The sequence below is a fragment of the Globicephala melas genome, chromosome 5 (assembly GCF_963455315.2).
Source record: "Globicephala melas chromosome 5, mGloMel1.2, whole genome shotgun sequence".
Classification (NCBI taxonomy): Eukaryota; Metazoa; Chordata; class Mammalia; order Artiodactyla; family Delphinidae; genus Globicephala; species Globicephala melas.
The window spans coordinates 22,338,825-22,358,864 of record NC_083318.1 but is presented as its reverse complement, the minus strand read 5'-3'; the positions used below and the strand labels follow the sequence as shown (position 1 = coordinate 22,358,864).

At 36.3% G+C, this 20,040-nt stretch overlaps 1 protein-coding gene across 2 annotated transcripts in view; it reads left to right on the top strand.

Moving 5' to 3' along the window:
* METTL14 (methyltransferase 14, N6-adenosine-methyltransferase non-catalytic subunit) overlaps positions 1 to 20,040 on the top strand; it is a 57,150-nt gene that overhangs the window by 21,192 nt on the left and 15,918 nt on the right. For both annotated transcript variants that reach the window (XM_030863973.2, XM_060298996.1), the window contains exons 9-12: positions 2,116 to 2,232; positions 3,351 to 3,561; positions 8,946 to 11,043; positions 18,861 to 19,027. In XM_030863973.2, coding sequence (XP_030719833.1) covers positions 2,116 to 2,232; positions 3,351 to 3,561; positions 8,946 to 9,250 — 633 coding nt within the window. In that variant the 3' untranslated portion in view covers positions 9,251 to 11,043; positions 18,861 to 19,027. The remainder of the gene's footprint in view (positions 1 to 2,115; positions 2,233 to 3,350; positions 3,562 to 8,945; positions 11,044 to 18,860; positions 19,028 to 20,040) is intronic.

The window sequence follows — 20,040 nt, the reverse complement described above, 5'->3', positions numbered from 1 at the left end:
GAGATATTTACTCTGTGTGTTTCAGTTACCTCACTTGTTATTGGATAATACTTTCCATTTTTAGGAAATATTACTTGATCTACTGCCTATGATCTCATTTAAATCCTGGTAATTTTAGGAGGTGTCCATTTGACAGATGAAGAATTTAAGTAGGATTATATTGAGATGAATTGGTTCTCAAATCCTGAAATTCTGCAATTGCTTGTGTATTCTTTGTATAAATAGCAAGTTTGAGACTGTTGGATAACATCATTGCTTCTGTCATTTATTAAATCCATGGTAAGACTGTAACTGTATATAGGGTATCTATTTTATTGCTGGCACCTCCCTAAGATGCTATAAAAAATCTAAGAAAATAGAGACATACTGTATGTTTTTATAGGTATATTGGTATTTACCTTTTTTAGCTCTAATGTCTGGCTTTGGACTTTTCTCCCACCCCCCAAATTAGGTTGAAATTGATTAGGAGGTTTTATCTTATTTGTTTACGCAGCAATTTATCATATTGGTGAAAGCACCTTTTGGCTCCAAATGATTACAAAAATAATTCAGCATGATAAATACTCATGAGTTGTGCTAAGTTCATTAGGAAATGTTGGATTTAGGCCCTTGTGATATTTAATGCAGTGCGAAACAAATACTTGGCAACAGGAACAGGTACTGATCTTGATTTTTGAGATTTTAAATTAAAAATCTAAGTTTCATTTTGTGGTGTATCTCAGTTTATACAATAAGAGCATTCCTGAAAAGTGTGTATATTTTGTGTTCCACTACATCTCTATTTGTACTTGATCATAGTACCAACAATATTGTACTGCACAATTTACTTATTTCCCCCTACTTTGCTCTTAATCAACTAGGGGTAAGGACTATATCTTATTCATGTTTTTTTTCCCAGCAGCTAGCCAACACCTACATATTGTGGGCCTCAAAATGCCACTCTGAGTACTCACTTAGCTAGTATTTGTTATATGTTCATATATAACATAGTCTAGGACACTAAGGTTCAAATCTCTCTATTGTCTAGATTACATAAAGATGAAAGTAAAGGTTTACTCAGTAAAGAAATATAATAACAATTTTAAGTCTTTGAATTTTTGAGGTTTAGTATTAAATCATAAAAATAACATAAGACTCTCATTTGGAAAGAAGTTATCAGTTAGAACATTTTCAGCAGTTTTTAGCTTTGTCAGAGGATAGGAAAGTTGAGGTGGAAGGAACAAAATTTTCTTTTTTTTTTTTTCTTCTGATTTTAAGACATTTTATTTCAAAATAACTTCAGTCTTACAGAAAAGTTCTAAAAATTATGCAACAATCCGCATTTACCATTCACCCAGAAACTCAAATGTTCACATTTACTTTTTTATTCTCCTCTCCCCCTCACTCTCTCTTTTACTCTTTTTCATTCTTTCCATTTTTCCCTCCCCCATTTCAGAGTAAATTCTAGACATAATGTCCCTTTCCCCCTAAGTGCTTCAGTTGTATTTCTGAAAGATAAGGTCATTTTCTTATATAATAATAGTACAATTATTAGCATCATAAAATTAACACTGTTTTGATACTATTCTCAATAAGACAGTTTTTGCAGTTGTCCCACTTATAACATCTATACAGTATAAATAATTTTTTTCTGGTCTTAGGATCACTTAGTGTCATCAGTTTTCATGTCTCTTCAATCTTCTTTTATCTGGAAGACTTTCTTAGTTTTTCTTATCTTTCATGACCTTAACATTTTGAAGAGTGTGGCCCATTTATTCAAAATTATCTTTTGAATTATTTTCTGATTAAAGAGGGACTGAATTTTCTTATGATTTAAAACTTTCTATTGATGACAGTAGAAGGTAGTATTAAAGAATCAGAGTATTATGTAATCCTTTCTATGTTTTGATATCAACTGTATATTAATATTCAGAAGGTATATGTATTCTGTATAATGGCTGTATATTTAAAGACTAGTATTTCTTTTTTTCTATTTCTGCACAAAGACAAAATTACTGTGACACCTTGGAATTTAATGTCTCAAACCTCTAGGAAGTTTTTAATGCTGGTTGGTTATTTTAAGTATTGTTTATTTCTTTTAGCTAAGGATTTTTTTAAAAATTCTTTCATTTCTAGTGTTTACGCAAGTGGGGTTACAGAAGATGTGAAGACATTTGTTGGATTAAAACCAATAAAAACAATCCTGGGAAGACTAAGACTTTAGATCCAAAGGCTGTCTTCCAGAGAACAAAGGTATTGCCTTTACTGTTTTGTTTTCTTTATTTTCATTATTTTCTCTCAAGCTTTTCCAAATGACTGTATACTGTTTAATTAATTTTGGTGGAAAGCTCCTTCTCTTTGACTTGTACAAGTGGTATTGAGCATTAAAGTAATACGTCCAAGTTAATTTAAAAATACTTTATTCACTCAGATCAACCTATACTAAGCTGAAGAAGGTATTCCTGTATATCCTAAACTGCTGTAATTCTAAGTCAGATATGGGCTTTTAGTACTTCTGACCCCGAGCTTTTTTTCCTTTCTCTATGCTGAGAAAAAAGAAATGGCAGCAAGACTCATAGCTGGCCAGCTTAGATGAATATTTCTTTCCCCTTCCTTTTTTTTTTCTACGTAAGAACCTGAACAAGAACCACTGAGAACCTCTGCTTCAGAGGACTGCCCAGCTAGTTATCAGGGTTTAACAATTTGTCCTCCAGTCTTTCACTCTTCAGGGAGACTCTGGTGGAGGGTCTTTTTAAAGTCTTTCTTGGACTAGAAATTCTGTTTGAAGGGAATCTAAGCCATCCTTGCTATTATTGGTTCATGGAGTCAAGTGAGATTAAATTTATTTAAACTATACTCTGTCATCCAGATTAAATAGAGGTCAAAAAACAACAAAAAAGGAAATCATTTGATTTTCACATTTACTTATGTTGAGTATTTATAAGTCTGTATCCATGCTTGAAGTCCTCTCCATATGAAAAGGCTTATACCTTATATATAGTTTTGATCTTGGATCATGTGAAGCCCAGTATAACATCATTTTAAGATTCCAAGGTCAAGTGCCATGCCCATAACTGCTGAAGAGAAGTTATTATCAAGGGTTGCAGAGGAAAAGATTCTATGGTTGTTGACTCAATTCTAAAATGTCATGGTCCCAAGTTTAATACTCTAATGTCTAGCTTCCCTGGCAGTCTTCTCAGATCCAGAGATCCAGGTTTTTCCTTTTGTGTTTTTTGCCCAGAGACCTATATCCCAAAGATTCAGAGAAATGAGGATTGTTTTGGAATTGAGGAACGTCAGAAATGTAAAATGTTGTGAAATACGACTGTTGATGAAAAGAGATTAATTGTTCTGCTCTTATTATTATTTAGGAACACTGCCTTATGGGGATCAAAGGAACTGTTAAGCGTAGCACAGACGGGGACTTCATTCATGCTAATGTTGACATTGACTTGATTATCACAGAAGAACCTGAAATTGGCAATATAGAAAAGCCTGTAGAAATTTTTCATATAATTGAACATTTTTGTCTTGGTAGAAGACGCCTTCATTTATTTGGAAGAGATAGTACAATTCGACCAGGTAAGACCTCAGGAGGAAAAAAAAACTTTGATAGTTCCTTGGGATATAGATGTTAAGAAAGAACACACAGTGTTATGTAAAATAAAATTCTTATATATTTGATTCTTCTTCTTGCTATACTTCAAATATGCTAAGCTCAGTCTTGTCTCAGTACTCTTCCATGGACTTTTCTCCTATCATTCAAATACCTGATGGATCTTTTCTCACAACCCTGTCTAAATTAGCCAACTTGCCACTCCACTCCCTTCCTCCCACCGCTGTCTTTCCCTTTAATCTATTTTCTTTTTCTTCATAGCACTTATCGTTATCTGAATTATAGATTCATTTGGGCATATGTTTATAGTCAGTCTCTTTAGTATGCAGTCTCATAGAAATCGGAGATTGTCTTATTCTCTCTACCCAACATTCAGGTTATTGAGTAAATATTGTGTTGAGTGAAGAAATGCATAAAGGACATTTGGTCCTGTCCAAAACGTCTGTAAGATATTTGGTCCACACCAAAATGTCCTTGATATATGGCCCTGTCCAAAACCATTTGGCATGGACCAAATTTGCTCATGGATGTTTTGGATAGGACTAAATTTCAAGTATCTTTTGGCATGAACCAAATGTCTTACTGACTTTTTGGACAGGACTAAATGTCTGCTAATAAAATGATCCTGCAGAAAATAACCATACCTTTGTGAAATACAGATCTTGGCTTTATTAGAAACTAAAGTACCTGGCTTCTTTCCTTAAATGTATCATGATGTTGTTTCATCAAAATTTTAACACTTTACTAAATCGGTATAATGTGAATTTACTATTTTGAAAAAAAAATGAGTAGAAAATAATAATCTTATGGACTAGGATTTTCTTTTATAGAGGGCACAGCTTTTGTTTACAAAGTATTGTTGAAATAATAGTGCATCTGTTTCTTCTCGGAAAATATAGAAGTAGCTTTTAAGAACATTGCATCGCTTCAGTCACAATATATAAAATCAACCTGTTTGGCCTTGCCATGCTAGAAATGCTGTTTAAAGCTGAAAGGAAAAAAAAAAAAAAAAGCTGAAATGAGCCAGGATCTTATTTGTCTTAAACAGTCTACATTTTATAAAAAGTAAAAATTGAAGAAGTTACAGTGGAATAATTGGCCTTAAAAGTACCTAAGAATTTAGAAGAAACTCTGATGTTCATTCTAAAAAAAAAGTAATCCTTAAAGTTGCCTTATGTATGTATGACGTAATCCATCACTCCTCTACCCCCTCCTCAGCCCTGTCAGCTATTTCTTTGTGAGTGTGCGTTGGCGAACACAGTATCTTAAAACTATTTCAGTTGTAGAAACTGATGGCCTTAAGTTTCATAAAATTGTGCAAAATGATAAAGAGGAAAGTAAAAAGCTACATTCTCTTTACAAAGAAATATTTTGCATGTGAAATGTTTACTCTGGGGCTTGGCTTTAGAGAAAATGTTTCCTATATTTAAAAGTAAATTTTTGCTCCTGGCAGGTTATTCAGTATTGTGTTGCTTAAGTTATCATTTTGTCATTGCTTTTTGGATTAATATTGTCAAATAACATATACCATAAGATTTCACTTGTTTGTAATTTGTTATGATTTGCTTTTGACCCAATTTAGATAAATATTCTAAGTCTGATTGAAAAGAATGTAACAATATGTTTTTTTTTGATTGGTTGTAGTATTTGTTGTTGCTGTTTATATCAGCCATGTCTTTACTGATTTTTTTTAAAACTGCTTATTCTATGAGAAAGGTATGTTAAAATCTATTAGGATTATGGGTTTGTGGTTTTGTTTAGTTGTTAGTTTATATCTGAGATTCTGTTATTAGGTGTATCTAAAAGGTAAAAATTTTTATGCCTTCCTAGTAGATTGACCCTCTTAGTATTATGAAATGTCCTTCTTTATCCAGTGTTTCTCAACTTTAAATTCTACTTCATCTGACATTATTATAGCTATTTCAGCTTCCTTTTGGTTTGTGTTTGCTTGGCATATTATTTCCAGCCTTCTACTTTCGATCTTCCATATCCTTACATTTAAGGTGTATCTCTTGTGAGCAAACACATAGTTTTCATCCATTTTATCTTTATCTTTTAATTGAATTGTTTAGTCAGTTTATATTTAATGTAATTCCTGATATATTGGGGCATAAATTACCATCTAACTGTTTGCTTTACATTGGTACCACCTGTTCGTGTTCCCTTTTCTCTCGTTTCTTTTGGATTAAGTATTCGTGTATTATTCAGTTTTTCTTTTTTTAATTAGCTTGTTTAGATATTCTTTTATTGTTCCTTCAGTGTTTATCTCGGAAATTGCAGCATGCATCCTTGAATTATTCTAAATTAAAATGTTATATTGATTTTTAAAGGGTGGGAATGCTGTGGTTTAAATTTAATCTTTTTAAACCAGTTTTTCACAATACACATACAGTTCATGCATAAGTCACTACATACATAGTATATATACAGCTATAGAATGAACTTTGAGTTGTTTAGGCTTCCATTGAACATATACATGAAATCTTGTTTGGAAATTTTGTGGATGATTTTACTCTCTTATCAAAGTAAAATATTTTGGCAGCAGAGCTTGTGGCAAGCAAATGTTTCCTCTTCACTGGCTTAAAAGAAAGTAACATCACTAGATACTCAACTGGGGTGGTGTGTTTTTCAGAAAGTGTAGATGTCCATATATATTGAATATCAAGATTATGGCTCTAGTGTTTGAGGAAATAAGGAACAGATTTTTCTCTTCCATCATTGACCTGTTCTACCCAAAAACAGCTCCTGAATCTGGGAACAATCTCCAGTGGCAACTGCTGTTTAAAGGAAGTAGAAAACTTTAAAGAAAAAGCAAAACTATTTGAAGAGTAATAGCAACATCAAACAGATGGATATCTTTTAATAATTGAAAATCAGTGTAACAACATTAAAGAAAATTTTGAAGAGGGAAAGAGATTCAACCTCACTACTTCCAAGAATTATTTTCATTTTTTTTCACATAATATTTTCCACTCCTCTTGTGCATACAAATTTTTATATAACTGTAGTCATCATTTTGTATTTTTCTCAATATTATGTCAAATATATTTCTACATTTTAAATAATTAGTTACAATGCTTTTAATGGCCGTATAGCATTATTTTAATTAGTGGGTTTTTTTAAACATGAGTAGAAGAACTTAAGGAGTAGAGAGAATAATTGTTACGTATATTATAGGTATAAGCATAAACAGCAACTAAAATAGAAATTTTGCTTGATGCCAATTTTTATTTATAACTATAATATTCCAAAACTATAATATAATGGGGGTTTTCCTCCATCCATTTAGCTGTGGCCACTTTATCCACTTTAGATTATACATTATATCTTTCATATACGATATACTTCTATCTGTATCTCTACCAGTTGAACAAAGTCTTAGAGGTACAAATTTTATTTTTTGCTTTGAAATACTATCCGATTCTTTATCTTTGCCCATTCTTTGCCCATGCAAAAATTATTTTACTCTATTCTATTTGTTTCTTTATTTGGTTGCATTGGGTCTTAGTTGTGGCAGGTGGGTTCCTTTGTTGTGGCTCGCCAGCTCTTTAGTTGTGGCAGGTGGGCTCCTTAGTTGTGGCTTGTGGGCTCCTTAGTTGTGGCATGTGAACTCTTAGTTGTGGCGTGCATGTGGGATCTAGTTCCCTGACTAGGGATCAAACCCAGGCCCCCTGCATTGGGAATGCGGAATCTTAACCACTGCGCCACCAGGGAAGTGCCGCAAAAATTATTTTAGTATTAGCTTTAGTAAAACAAAATTAAGAAGGAATATCTGCTTGGGGAAATTGTAGGTAGTTGGAGGTTAACCATGTAAATAATAGTAGGAGCAATTGAGGGAAGTCTGTTCAAGGGGCCTTAATTTATTTGGGTTGAATCCTCAAATGCACTTCTTCCTCAAGGAGGTAGTCAAAGGTATATATCACATATACCATAGGAGTACTCTTTACTATTGCTTTAAAAGGTTTAAAAGTTGCTATATGTGTCGTATATGCTGAAGCCAGGCTAATTTAAACTAACTTGGGTCTTAGTAATTCCTTTAGAAGTTGTAATAAAATGCTATTGCAATGAAGAATTTATGGGTGGGAGGCGGAGTCCCTTGCAGTTTACTCTGTAAAGATTTACATGTCTTATTTATGTAAGGGGCAGTATAGCATGAAAGAGGCAATATGAACTATTTTTATTAAATCTTTAAATTTTCTCCTTTCTTTCCTCTTGCTTGTGTGTTGTGTTCCACAACACAACATACATGCCAAAAAACGAACCAGAAGGGAGCAAGTAAAAGTCTCATAAATTCAGTTGTCAGTGAGACCACATACGTGTGCAGTGTACTCTTTCATCTGATTAGGTACTTCTCTACTTATCAGGGTGGTATCTACTAGATGAGACATAAAAGGCACAATCTGATTTATCTGTCATTTTTTCTTCATATATTACAGATCTTAGTTATCTATGTACTGTTAGATACTGACGATTTTTTTAAATGCTGAACAAAATTTTGTAAAAAATGGCTGCTATATTTTAGAATATGATCCTAGTAAAATATTTTCATTTTATAGCATTTTATAATGGACCTAATATTCTAAGAAATAATCTTCACAATGATAGGGCAGAAATAGTGTGAACCTATGAAGAACCTGATTCTTTTTAATTTAATTAATTAATTTATTTTTGGCTGTGTTGGGTCTTCATTGCTGCATGTGGGCTTTGTCTAGTTGTGGTGCATGGGCTTCTTGTTGTGGTTGGGAAGAGTAGAGGCAAAAGTTAGTTTCAGGATGTTAATCAGAAAACTGTTGCATAATTTCTACAAGTAGGAAGGTGATATAAAATTTATTAAATTTTCACTAAGCCCAAACTCAGTATAGTGTGTAATATTTTTTTCTAAGTGCTGTTCTCACAGAATGTGAAATGTGGATGGAGACAATGAAGAAGTTATATTATAAAAGTTACAGTCTAAGAGGAAAAACAGGATATATACATATGAAATCTTTATAACCATGATTAAATGCCATGTGTTCTGTAAAAAATATCAATATTGGGTGAGTGATTGGGACACCTTTAAGAATGCATTGGAGGGGCTTCCCTGGTGGCGCAGTGGTTGAGAGTCCGCCTGCCGATGCAGGGGACATGGGTTTGTGCCCCGGTCCGGGAAGATCCCACATGCTGCAGAGCGGCTGGGCCCGTGAGCCATGGCCGCTGAGCCTGCGTGTCCGGAGCCTGTGCTCTGCAATGGGTGAGGCCACAACAGTGAGAAAAAGAATGCATTGGAGATTTGAAATAGCTCCTAGAGGATCAATAAGAGAGAATTGGAAAAAAGAAAAAGAAAGGATAATCACTTTTCCCTCCATTTCAGGCTGGCTTACAGTTGGACCAACTCTTACAAATAGCAACTACAATGCAGAAACGTATGCATCCTACTTCAGTACCCCAAATTCCTACTTGACTGGATGTACAGAAGAAATTGAGAGACTTCGACCAAAATCACCTCCTCCCAAATCTAAATCTGATCGGGGAGGTGGAGCTCCCAGAGGAGGAGGAAGAGGTGGGACTTCTGCTGGCCGCGGGCGAGAAAGAAATCGATCTAACTTCCGAGGAGAAAGAGGTGGTTTCAGGGGAGGCCGTGGAGGAGCACACAGAGGTGGCTTTCCACCTCGATAGTTTTTAGGACAGTGATCCTATTAATGCCCCTTCACCTTCTTTCTGATAGTATGAATTTCAACTGGGAGATGTTGTTTAGAACTCTGTTCCAACTTGCATTTTGCTTTAGTTTCTCCAAGCTGCAGGAATATTTTAGGCAAACTCCCTTGCAGTTGTCACTGTCTGGTTTTGTCCAGAATAAATGAAGTCATCCTGTCTTTTGTCATGTGCATGTAACCGAACAGAATGGAACAACACAAATACTTTCACTTTCAGAGACAGAATTTATTCTGATAGATTTCAACTAATTACAAAGGCTTTTGCTTTTTAGAAATAAAGTGAGCAGTGAAGAAGACCCAATCTGGAGTATCATACTAGTGCTGACGGTAGTTGATAATGGGCATCCTGCCACTGCTGTCACAGCAAAAGGGAAACTGTTTGACAGCCTTGATGGAATGGAGTTGGGACAGATGGTAAACTTCTCTTAGGCTTTTAATATTTTCTTGTTGAAACAATAAAAAGAGACTTCTTTTTTTTTTTCTTTATGAAAAATTTTAAACTCATATAATTTGACCATAGAAGAAATTGAGAGACTTAGAACAAAATCACGTCCTCCCAAATCTAAATCTGATTGGGGAGGTGGAGCTCCCAGGGGTCGGAAGGGAAGAGGTAGAACCTAGTAGGCAGACTTTACAAAGAGAAAAAAAAAACTCATTATAATCTCAGTTGTGCAGCTATTGATGACTGTTAATAATACTTCCAAAAAAACAAGGACAAATATCCAAGTGCTAGAACTTTGGTATGGACTTGATCTTGGATTGACTTTCAAAGCAGTTTCATATTCCTTAACAAAATAAAAGAATTGGATGCAACAGAGACGCCTGTTTATCAGGTACTTGGTTTAAACATTTTGGGGAATAAAGTACGTGGTGATGAGGAAATGACATGCATCTTTAAACTTGTTATGGAGAAAACTTAATGTAAAACCCAATTACAGAAGACCCTCGACTTAAGAAGAGAGCTTGGAAAATGGAACTGCAGTTGCCTTTTAAGGGACTGGTTTCCCAGATCAGTTAGTTATATGAGACTTTATGTTGTCATTTCTCTTTCTGTACTGTAACCCATGTTTTAAATGAATTTGCTGAATGAAATAATGCCATTATTGTTCTTGATAAATCTATTTTTTATTTTGTGTATGATTTTTCTAATGAAACTTTAAACCTTTGAAATTTGGGAGTCTCTTTTCTGTGAGTGGAATTGTCATTGTTACCAAATGAAAAAGGACTGACCTAAGATGAGACTATTCTCTTGGTCTGTGAGTAGCTGTTCTGTGCTTTTCATTGGCTCATAAAACGAGGTTTTCTTATATCCACTAAAGACTCAGTTTGAAGATAGGGACTGAATTACAGAAATAGGTTTGAGATCCTTAAAAGCCTGATGAATTTAACTTGTTCAGCATGTTAGTGCTTTCTAGTACAGATAGCATTTGACTAACGCTTTTCTTGATGTAGATATGATGTGGAACTGTTGGTTAGAATTTTTACTGAAATGATGCTATATTTTCAACTTCAGTGATTAAAACTTACCTAGAGATAGAACTGTATTTCTCACAGTTGACCTGGGAATGAAGAAGACAGAGATGCTGGTCTTGAGACTGAACCAAGATGGCAGAGAAGAAGGATGTGCTTTCACTCCCTCTTGTGAGAACACCAGAATCACAACTAGCTGCTGGATAGTCATCGACAGGAAGACACTGGAACTCACCAAAAAAGATATCCCACATCCAAAGACAAAGGAGAAGCCACAGTGAGACGGTAGGAGGGGCGCAATCACAGCAAAATCAAATCCCATAACTGCTGGGTGGGTGACTCACAGACTGGAGAACAGTTATACCACAGAAGTCCACCCACTGGAGTGAAGGTTCTGAGCCCCATGTGAGGCTTCCCAACCTGGGGGTCTGGCAATGGGAGGAGGAATTCCTAGAGAATCAGACTTTGAAGGCTAGTGGGATTTGATTGCAGGACTTCGACAGGACTGGGGGAAACAGACTTCACTCTTGGAGGGCACACACAAAGTAGTGTGTGCATTGGGACGCAGGGGAAGGAGCAGTGAACCCAGGGGAGAATGAACCAGACCTACCTGCTAGTGTTGGAGGGTCTCCTGCAGAGGTGGGGGGTGGCTCTCTTTCACCATGGGGACAAGGACTGGCAGCAGAAGTTCTGGGAAGTAGTCCTTGGTGTGAGCCCTCCCAGAGTCCACCATTAGCCCCACCAAAGAGCTGGGTAGGATCCAGTGTTGGGTCACCTCAGGCCAAACAACCAACAGGGAGGGAACCCAGCCCCACCTGTCAGCAGACAAGCGGATTAAAGTTTTACTGAGCTCTGCCCACCAGAGCAACACCCAGCTCTACCCACCACCAGTCCCTCCCATCAGAAAACCTGCACAAGCCTCTTAGATAGCCTCATCCACCAGAGGACAGCAGAAGCAAGAAGAACTGCAGTCCTGCAGCCTGTGGAACAAAAAACACATTCACAGAAAGATAGACAAGGTGAAAGGGCAGAGGGCTATGTACCAGATGAAGGAACAAGATAAAACCTCAGAAAAATAACTAAATGAAGTAGAGATATGCAACCTTCCAGAAAAAGAATTCAGAATAATGACAGTGAAGATGATCCAGGACCTTGGAAAAACAATGGAGGCAAAGATGGAGAAGATGCAAGAACTGTTTAACAAAGACCTAGAAGAAATAAAGAACAAACAGATGGACAATACAGTAACTGAAATGAAAACTACACCAGAAGGAAACCATAGCAGAATAACTGAGGCAAAATAATGGATAAGTGACCTGGAAGACAGAATGCTGGAATTCACTGCTGCAGAACAGAATAAAGAAAAAAGAATGAAAAGAAATGAAGACAGCCTAAGAGACCTCTGGGACAACATTAAACGCAACAATGTTTGCATTAATGGCGTCCCAGAAGGAGAAGAGAGAGAAAGGACCCGAGAAAATATTTGAAGAGACTATAGTCGAAAACTTCCCTAACATGCGAAAGGAAATAGCCACCCAAGTCCAGGAAGTGCAGCAAGTCCCATACAGGAGAAACACGCTGAGACATATAGTAATCAAATTGGCAAAAATTAAAGACAAAGAAAAATTATTGAAAGCAGCAAGGGAAAAACAACAAATAACATACAAGGGAACTCCCATAAGGTTAACAGCTGATTTCTCAGCAGAAACTCTACAAGCCAGAAGGGAGTGGCATGATATAAAAGTGATGAAGGAGAAGAACCTACAACCATGATTACTCTACCTGGCAAGGATCTCATTCAGATTCGATGGAGAAATCAAAAGCTTTACAGACAAGCAAAAGCTAAGAGAATTAAGCACCACCAAACCAGCTCTACAACAAATGCTAAAGGAACTTCTCTAAGTGGGAAACACAAGAGAAGAAAAGGACCTGAAAAAACCCAAAACAAGTAAATGGTCATAGGAACATACATATTGATAATTACCTTAAACGTGAATGGATTAAATGCTCCAACCAAACGACACAGGCTTGCTGAATGGATACAAAAACAAGACCCATATATTTGCTGTCTACAAGAGACCCACTTCAGACCTAGGGACACATACAGACTGAAAGCGAGGGGATGGAAAAAGATATTCCATGGAAATCAAAAGAAAGCTGGAGTAGCAGTACTCATATCAGATAAAATAGACTTTAAAGAAGGTTACAAGAGACAAGGAAAGACACTACATAAAGATCAAGGGATCAATCCAAGAAGAAGATACAACAATTATATATGCACCCAACATAGGATCACCTCAATACATACGGCAACTGCTAACAGCTGTAAAAGAGGAAATTGACAGCAACACAATAATAGTGGGGGACTTTAACACCTCACTTACACCAATGGACAGATCATCCAAAATGAAAATAAATAAGGAAACACAAGCTTTAAATGACACAATAGACCAGATAGATTTAATTGATATTTGTAGGACATTCCATCCAAAAACAGCAGATTACACTTTCTTCTCAAGTGCGCACGGAATATTCTCCAGGATAGATCACATCTTGGGTCACAAATCAAGCCTCAGTAAATTTAAGAAAATTGAAATCATATCAAGCATCTTTTCTGACCACAACGCTATGAGATTAGAAATGAATTACAGGGGAAAGCACGTTAAAAAAAACACATGGAGGCTAAACAATACGTTACTAAATAACCAAGAGATCACTGAAGAAATCAAAGAGGAAATCAAAAAATACCTAGAGACAAATGACAATGAAAACACCACAATCCAAAACCTATGGGATGCAGCAAAAGCAGTTCTAAGGGAAGTTTATAGCTATACAAGCCTACCTCAAGAAACAAGAAAAATCTCAAATAATCTAACCGTACACCTAAAGGAACTAGAGAAACAAAGACAAACAAAATCCAGTTATCAGAAGAAATCACAAAGATCAGAAATAAATAAAAACAAAGAAAACAATAGCAAAGATCAATAAAACTAAAAGTTGGTTCTTTGAGAAGATAAACAAAATTGATAAACCATTAGCCAGACTCATCAAGAAAAAGAGGGAGAGGACTCAAATCAATAAAATTAGAAATGAAAAGTTACCACAGACACCACAGAAATACAAAGCATCCTAAGAGACTACTACAAGCAACTCTATGCCAATAAAACGGACAACCTGGAAGAAATGGACACATTCTTAGAAAGGTATAACCTTGCAAGACTGACCCAGGAAGAAACAGAAAATATGAACAGACCAATCACAAGTAATGAAATTGAAACTGTGCTCAACAGTCTTCCAACAAACAAAAGTCCAGGACCAGATGGCTTCACAGGTGAATTCTGTCAAACATTTAGAGAAGAGCTAACACCCATCCTTCTCAAACTCTTCCAAAAAATTCCAGAGGAAGGAACACTCCCAAACTCATTCTATGAGGCCACCATCATCCTGATACCAAAACCAAAGATACTACAAAAAGAAAATTACAGACCAATATCTCTGATGAATATAGATGCAAAAATCCTCAACAAAATACTAGGAAACAGAATCCAACAACACATTAAAAGGATCATCCACCATGATCAAGTGGGATTTATCCCAGGGATGCAAGGATTCTTCAATATATGCAAATCAATCAATGTGATACGCCGTATTAACAAATTGAAGAATCAAAACCATATGATCATCTCAATAGATGCAGAAAAAGCTTTTGACAAAACTCAACACCCATTTATGGTAAAAACTCTCCAGAAAGTGGGTATAGAGGGGACCTACCTCAACATAATAAAGGCCATATATGACAAACGCACAGCAAACATCATTCTCAATGGTGAAAAACTGAAAGCATTTCCTCTAAGATCAGGAACAAGACAAGGATGTCCACTCTCACCGCTATTATTCAACGTAGTTTTGGAAGTCCTAGCCACGGCAATCAGAGAAGAAAAAGAAATAAAAGGAATACAAATTGGAAAAGAAGAAGTAAAACTCACTGTTTACAGATGACATGATACTATACATAGAGAATCCTAAAGATGCCACCAGAAAACTACTAGAGCTAATCAATGAATTTGGTAAAGTAGCAGGATACAAAATGAATGCACAGAAACCTCTTGCATTCCTATACACTAATGATGAATTATCTGAAAGTGAAATTAAGGAAACACTCCCATTTACCATTGCAACAAAAAGAATAAAATACCTAGGAATAAACCTACCTAGGGAGACAAAAACCTGTATGCAGAAAACTATAAGACACTGATGAAAGAAATTAAAGCTGATACGAACAGATGGAGAGATATACCATGTTCTTGGATTGGAAGAATCAATATTGTGAAAATGACTATACTACCCAAAGCAATCTACAGATTCAATGCAATCTGTATCAAATTACCAATGTCATTTTTTACAGAACTAGAACAAAAAATCTTAAAATTTGTGTGGAGACACAAAAGACCCCGAATAGCCAAAGCAGTCTTGAGGGCAAACAATGGAGCTGGAGGAATCAGACTCCCTTACTTCAGACTATACTGCAAAGCTACAGTAATGAAGACAATATGGTACTGACACAAAAACAGAATCATAGATCAATGGTACAAGATAGAAAGCCCAGAGGTAAACCCGTGCACCTATGGTCAACTTATCTATGACAAAGGAGGCAAGGATTTACAATGGAGAAAAGACAGTCTCTTCAATACGTGGTGCTGGGAAAACTGGACAGCTACATGTAAAAGAATAAAATTAGAACACTCCCTAACACCATACACAAAAATAAGCTCAAAATGAATTTGAGACCTAAATGTAAGACGACACTATAAAACCCTTAGAGGAAAACGTAGGAAGAACACTCTGACATAAATCACAGCAAGATCTTTTTTGACCCACCTCTGAGAGAAATGGAAATAGAAACAACAGTAAACAAATGGGACCTAATGAAGCTTAAAAGCTTTTGCACAGCAAAGGAAACCCTAAACAAGACGAAAAGACAACCCTCAGAATGGGAGAACATATTTGCAAATGAATCAGCGGACAAAGGATTAATCTCCAAAATATATAAACAGCTCATGCAGCTCAATATTACAAAAACAAACAACCCAAACCAAAAATGGGCAGAAGACCTAAATAGACATTTCTCCAAAGAAGTCATACAGATGGCCAAGAAGCACATGAGAAGCTGCTCAACATCACTAATTACTAGAGAAATGCAAACAAAAACTACAATGAGGTATCATCTCACACCAGTTAGAATGGGCATCATCAGAAAATCTACAAACAACAAATGCTGGAGAGGGTGTGGAGAAAAGGGAACCCTCTTGGCACTGTTGGTGGGAATGTAAACTGATGTAGCCACTATGGAGAACAGTATGGATGTTCCTTAAAAAACTAAAAATAGAGTTTCCATACAATCCAGCAATCCCACTACTGGGCATATACCCAGAGAAAACCACAATTCAAACACATGCACCTCAATGTTCATTGCAGCACTATTTACAATAGCCAGGTCATGGAAGCAACTTAAATGCCCACCGACAGATGAATGGATAAAGAAGATGTGGTACATATATGCAATGGAATATTACTCAGTCCTAAAAAGGAACAAAATTGGGTCATTTGTTGAGACGTGGATGGATCTAGAGACTGTCATACGGAGTGAAGTAAGTCAGAGAAAAACAAGTATCATATATTAACGCACATATGTGGAATCTAGAAAAATGGTACAGATGAACTGGTTTTCAGGACAGAAATTGAGAGACAGATGTAGAGAACAAACGTATGGATACCAAGGGGGAGAAGGCGGGAGTGGTGGTGGTGGTGGTGGTGTGATAAATTGGGAGATTGGGATTGACATGTATACACTGATGTGTATAAAACTGATGACTAATAAGAACCTGCTGTATAAAAAAAAAAAAAAAAAGAGATGCTCCAGTTGCTCAGTGTAGGTCCTTAGAAATATCAGCTAGGGAGTGACTCTGTTCTTTAAACAGGACTGTAGTCTGGTCCATGCCCTGGGCCTAGCCAAGAGACGCAGCATTTCTGGTACTTAGCTGCTCTAGTCATCTGTGAGATCTGTATCATAATGTCATCTTACAGAGAGTTAGGAATGGCTTTTTTGTAGATTGAAAGTTAAAAGGAGCCACAGCCCACCATATTTAGAATAGAGTAAATAAGAAAAGAGTAGGTGTCAGGAAAAAAAAAGTAAGGCCTAGAATTTCTCTTTGACAATGTAATGATCATTTTTATAATGGGATGGAATTGACCTACTAGTTTTGCTACCCTTCACTTTCAGTAAAGGTTGGGATATCAGTTTTACAATAGATCTGCATTCATTGAGGAACGGTTTCCAATGAAAACTCAGTTACTCTGACCTCTTCTGACTTTTGGTCATCTATTTATATTGATCATTTTTATATGTCACAGAATCATCCAGGGATCACCAAAAATGATTTTTAGTTGCTTTATTTACTAATTCCTTATGGAGGATTGAAACCGGTAACTCTGTAATAACCCTAAACTTTTTTAGTTTAAAAATTTTAAGATCAGCATTCCTAGTGTTATACATAATTACAGTTCTAGGTATCTTAAGCTAAATGTTGATGTTTATTTTCCTTGGCAACAGTTTTCCCTGTTACCTGTCTCCTTTCAGAGGATGGAGATTAGGAGGCCCAAAGTACTTTTTGACTTTTCCTCACTGTGTAGAATAGAAAAGGGGAGCAGGTTGATGGTGTCAGATAGGGTAGAGTTCGTGGTGGGGAATATCATACCCAAATACTGCTGCACCAGATTAGACCAAGGAATTGTAGAGATGTCAATCAAAGTGTGGAATGAGACAGCACAGTGCAAGAGGTGTCAAGCTGGTGAGCAGGGGATCAAGTCTGGCTTGGCAGCCAGGTCACATATCCAGAGTTGGAGTGGATCAGTACTGCACCAGCAGTATACTGCTGATACTTTGGTAAGTAGAAGAGCCACCTATGAGTGCCTAGATCATAAATGTAGAAACTTAAACTGTCAATACATGTCTCTCTTATTTGAAAACCCAGTAAGCATTATGCCACAGTTTCATTTTAAGTTGACGGAGTCGTAATGGTAGGATGCTTGTGAGTTTGAGTGTGCTGTTGATAGCTGAGAGTCTTGTGTCATGGCTGTTACTAGGAATGATTCTTTTTCATGTCTCTTAAAATACTTCCTACCCATCTTAATTGATAAATTACAATGTTCTGATTAGTTACAGCAGCTTATTTTAAAACACGTACTATTTTCATCCTGAATTTGAGAACATAAGATTTGGTCTTTGAAGTATAGTTCTAGATTTACCAATTTAATGTAATTTTTATTAACTTGACAAAATGATGGCCCAGTTGGGATTCATTCTGAATAGTAGTCCTTGATCTGAAAGTGTTTCATATTTGTGTGAGCTATTAAAAACATAAGACTTTGCTTATAAGAAAGGCCTTTCTTAGAACAATCCTGAATCTTGGAGTCCATGTAGGACTTTTAGCATTATCCTGTCTTTGATGTTTAGTGATAGGGATTGAATTGTCCAACTTGGGTCTCAAGTATCTGCCATCAGTTTTGAAGCTATAAATTTGGGACTCACCAGAATGTTAGAACATTAATCCAGCAAATTGAGCCCATCGAAGACTCCATTTCTGAAAAAGTCACATTGCTTCTGCTCTCAGGGTCCCCAGTCAATTACTCAAATATAAACATTTCTAGCTACAGTGCACAGAGAAAATACTACCTCATTTAATCTAGATGTTCATTTACAGTAAGCCCTTTTTCTAGAGTTAGGCAAAATGTCAAAATGATCAGTTTAAGTATGTGCTACAGTTCTTGCCTCTAACTGGAGGTGCTAATAAACAGTGAAATCAGATAAGGTAGGTTTTTTCCAAAAATACTTCTAAAAAATTGAAATCAAAGTCAATGATGTAAAACACATATAGGACCTAAGCATGTAATATAAATCAGTGAAACAAGCCATGAGTTTGTAGTGGAATAATTCTTTTTTAGACACATTTTATTTGCATACTTAATGTGGGAGTATTTACTTACATTCATTTACTTTCTCCCTTTTGTCTGTGCTGTTTTCCCACATTGGTGGATTTTCTCAGCTCCTCTCTAAGAAAAGCGGAGCAGCCCAGAGCCCCTTAATAAACATACACTGACTTGATCTCAGGGCCATGGAGACCTGAGAGGGAGATGGGGAGAGACCTCATTCCCTAGGTAAGGCGGACATCACTACTCAACTCCAACTGATTGTCACCACAGAGGGAAGACGGTAAGTCTGAAATGTTCATGTGAAATCTCCCTAGATGTTGGCAATTAAAATAGTTTGGTGGGGGCTTCCCTGGTGGCACAGTGGTTGAAAGTCCGCCTGCCGATGCAGGGGACATGGGTTTGTGCCCCGGTCTGGGACGATCCCACATGCCGCGGAGCGACTGGGCCCGTGAGCCATGGCCACTGATCCTGCGTGTTGGGAGCCTGTGCTCCGCAATGGGAGAGGCCACAACAGTGAGAGGCCTGCGTACGGCAAAAAATAAATAAATAAAATAAAATAGTTTGGTGTCCTTGCTTATATTTTCCTTTCATAGAACTAAAATTTTTAAAAATTAATTTGACTAGCTAAATACTCCATGCATATTTTAAATTCAGGCTTCTAAATACTATGACCAAATTTACTTGAAAAAAAATATTTACTTGAAGAAAAAACTTTACTTGATTAGGACAGAAACCATCACCTTTGAAAACAAGTTATGTAGTTGATATACTTTGGAACACACAAATAAGTGCAGACATGGACTAATACTTTAAAGTTGAATACAGTGATGTTACTACAGCCATTCATGCATCTGTCCAGTGGAGAAAATGTGGAGGTATAGGCCTGTGCTGTCACACCTTTTATAGAATTCCACATCTGCACAAGTCTTTAGTTTATAATTACAGTTGTTAATATCATAAAAGAATACATCATTATTCTACCTTTTTTGCGTGTTCTTTTTGTTTTCTTTGTCTTTTTAAAGCAGAGGACAAAATGTCAAACACAGTTTTGTTCAGAGATGCCCAGTTTAGTAGTTTATGCTGGTTAAATTTCCAAGGTAATTGCTTAAATGTCTTACAGAATTTGCCATCATTTTATAGGTTTATGCTTTTCAAGACAACTGGGTAGGTACATACTTTCATATTAAGTAAAGGATTGGTTTTTTTTTTTTTAAAGAAGATGTTGGGGTAGGAGTTTATTAATTTATTTTTGCTGCGTTGGGTCTTCGTTTCTGTGCGAGGGCTTTCTCTAGT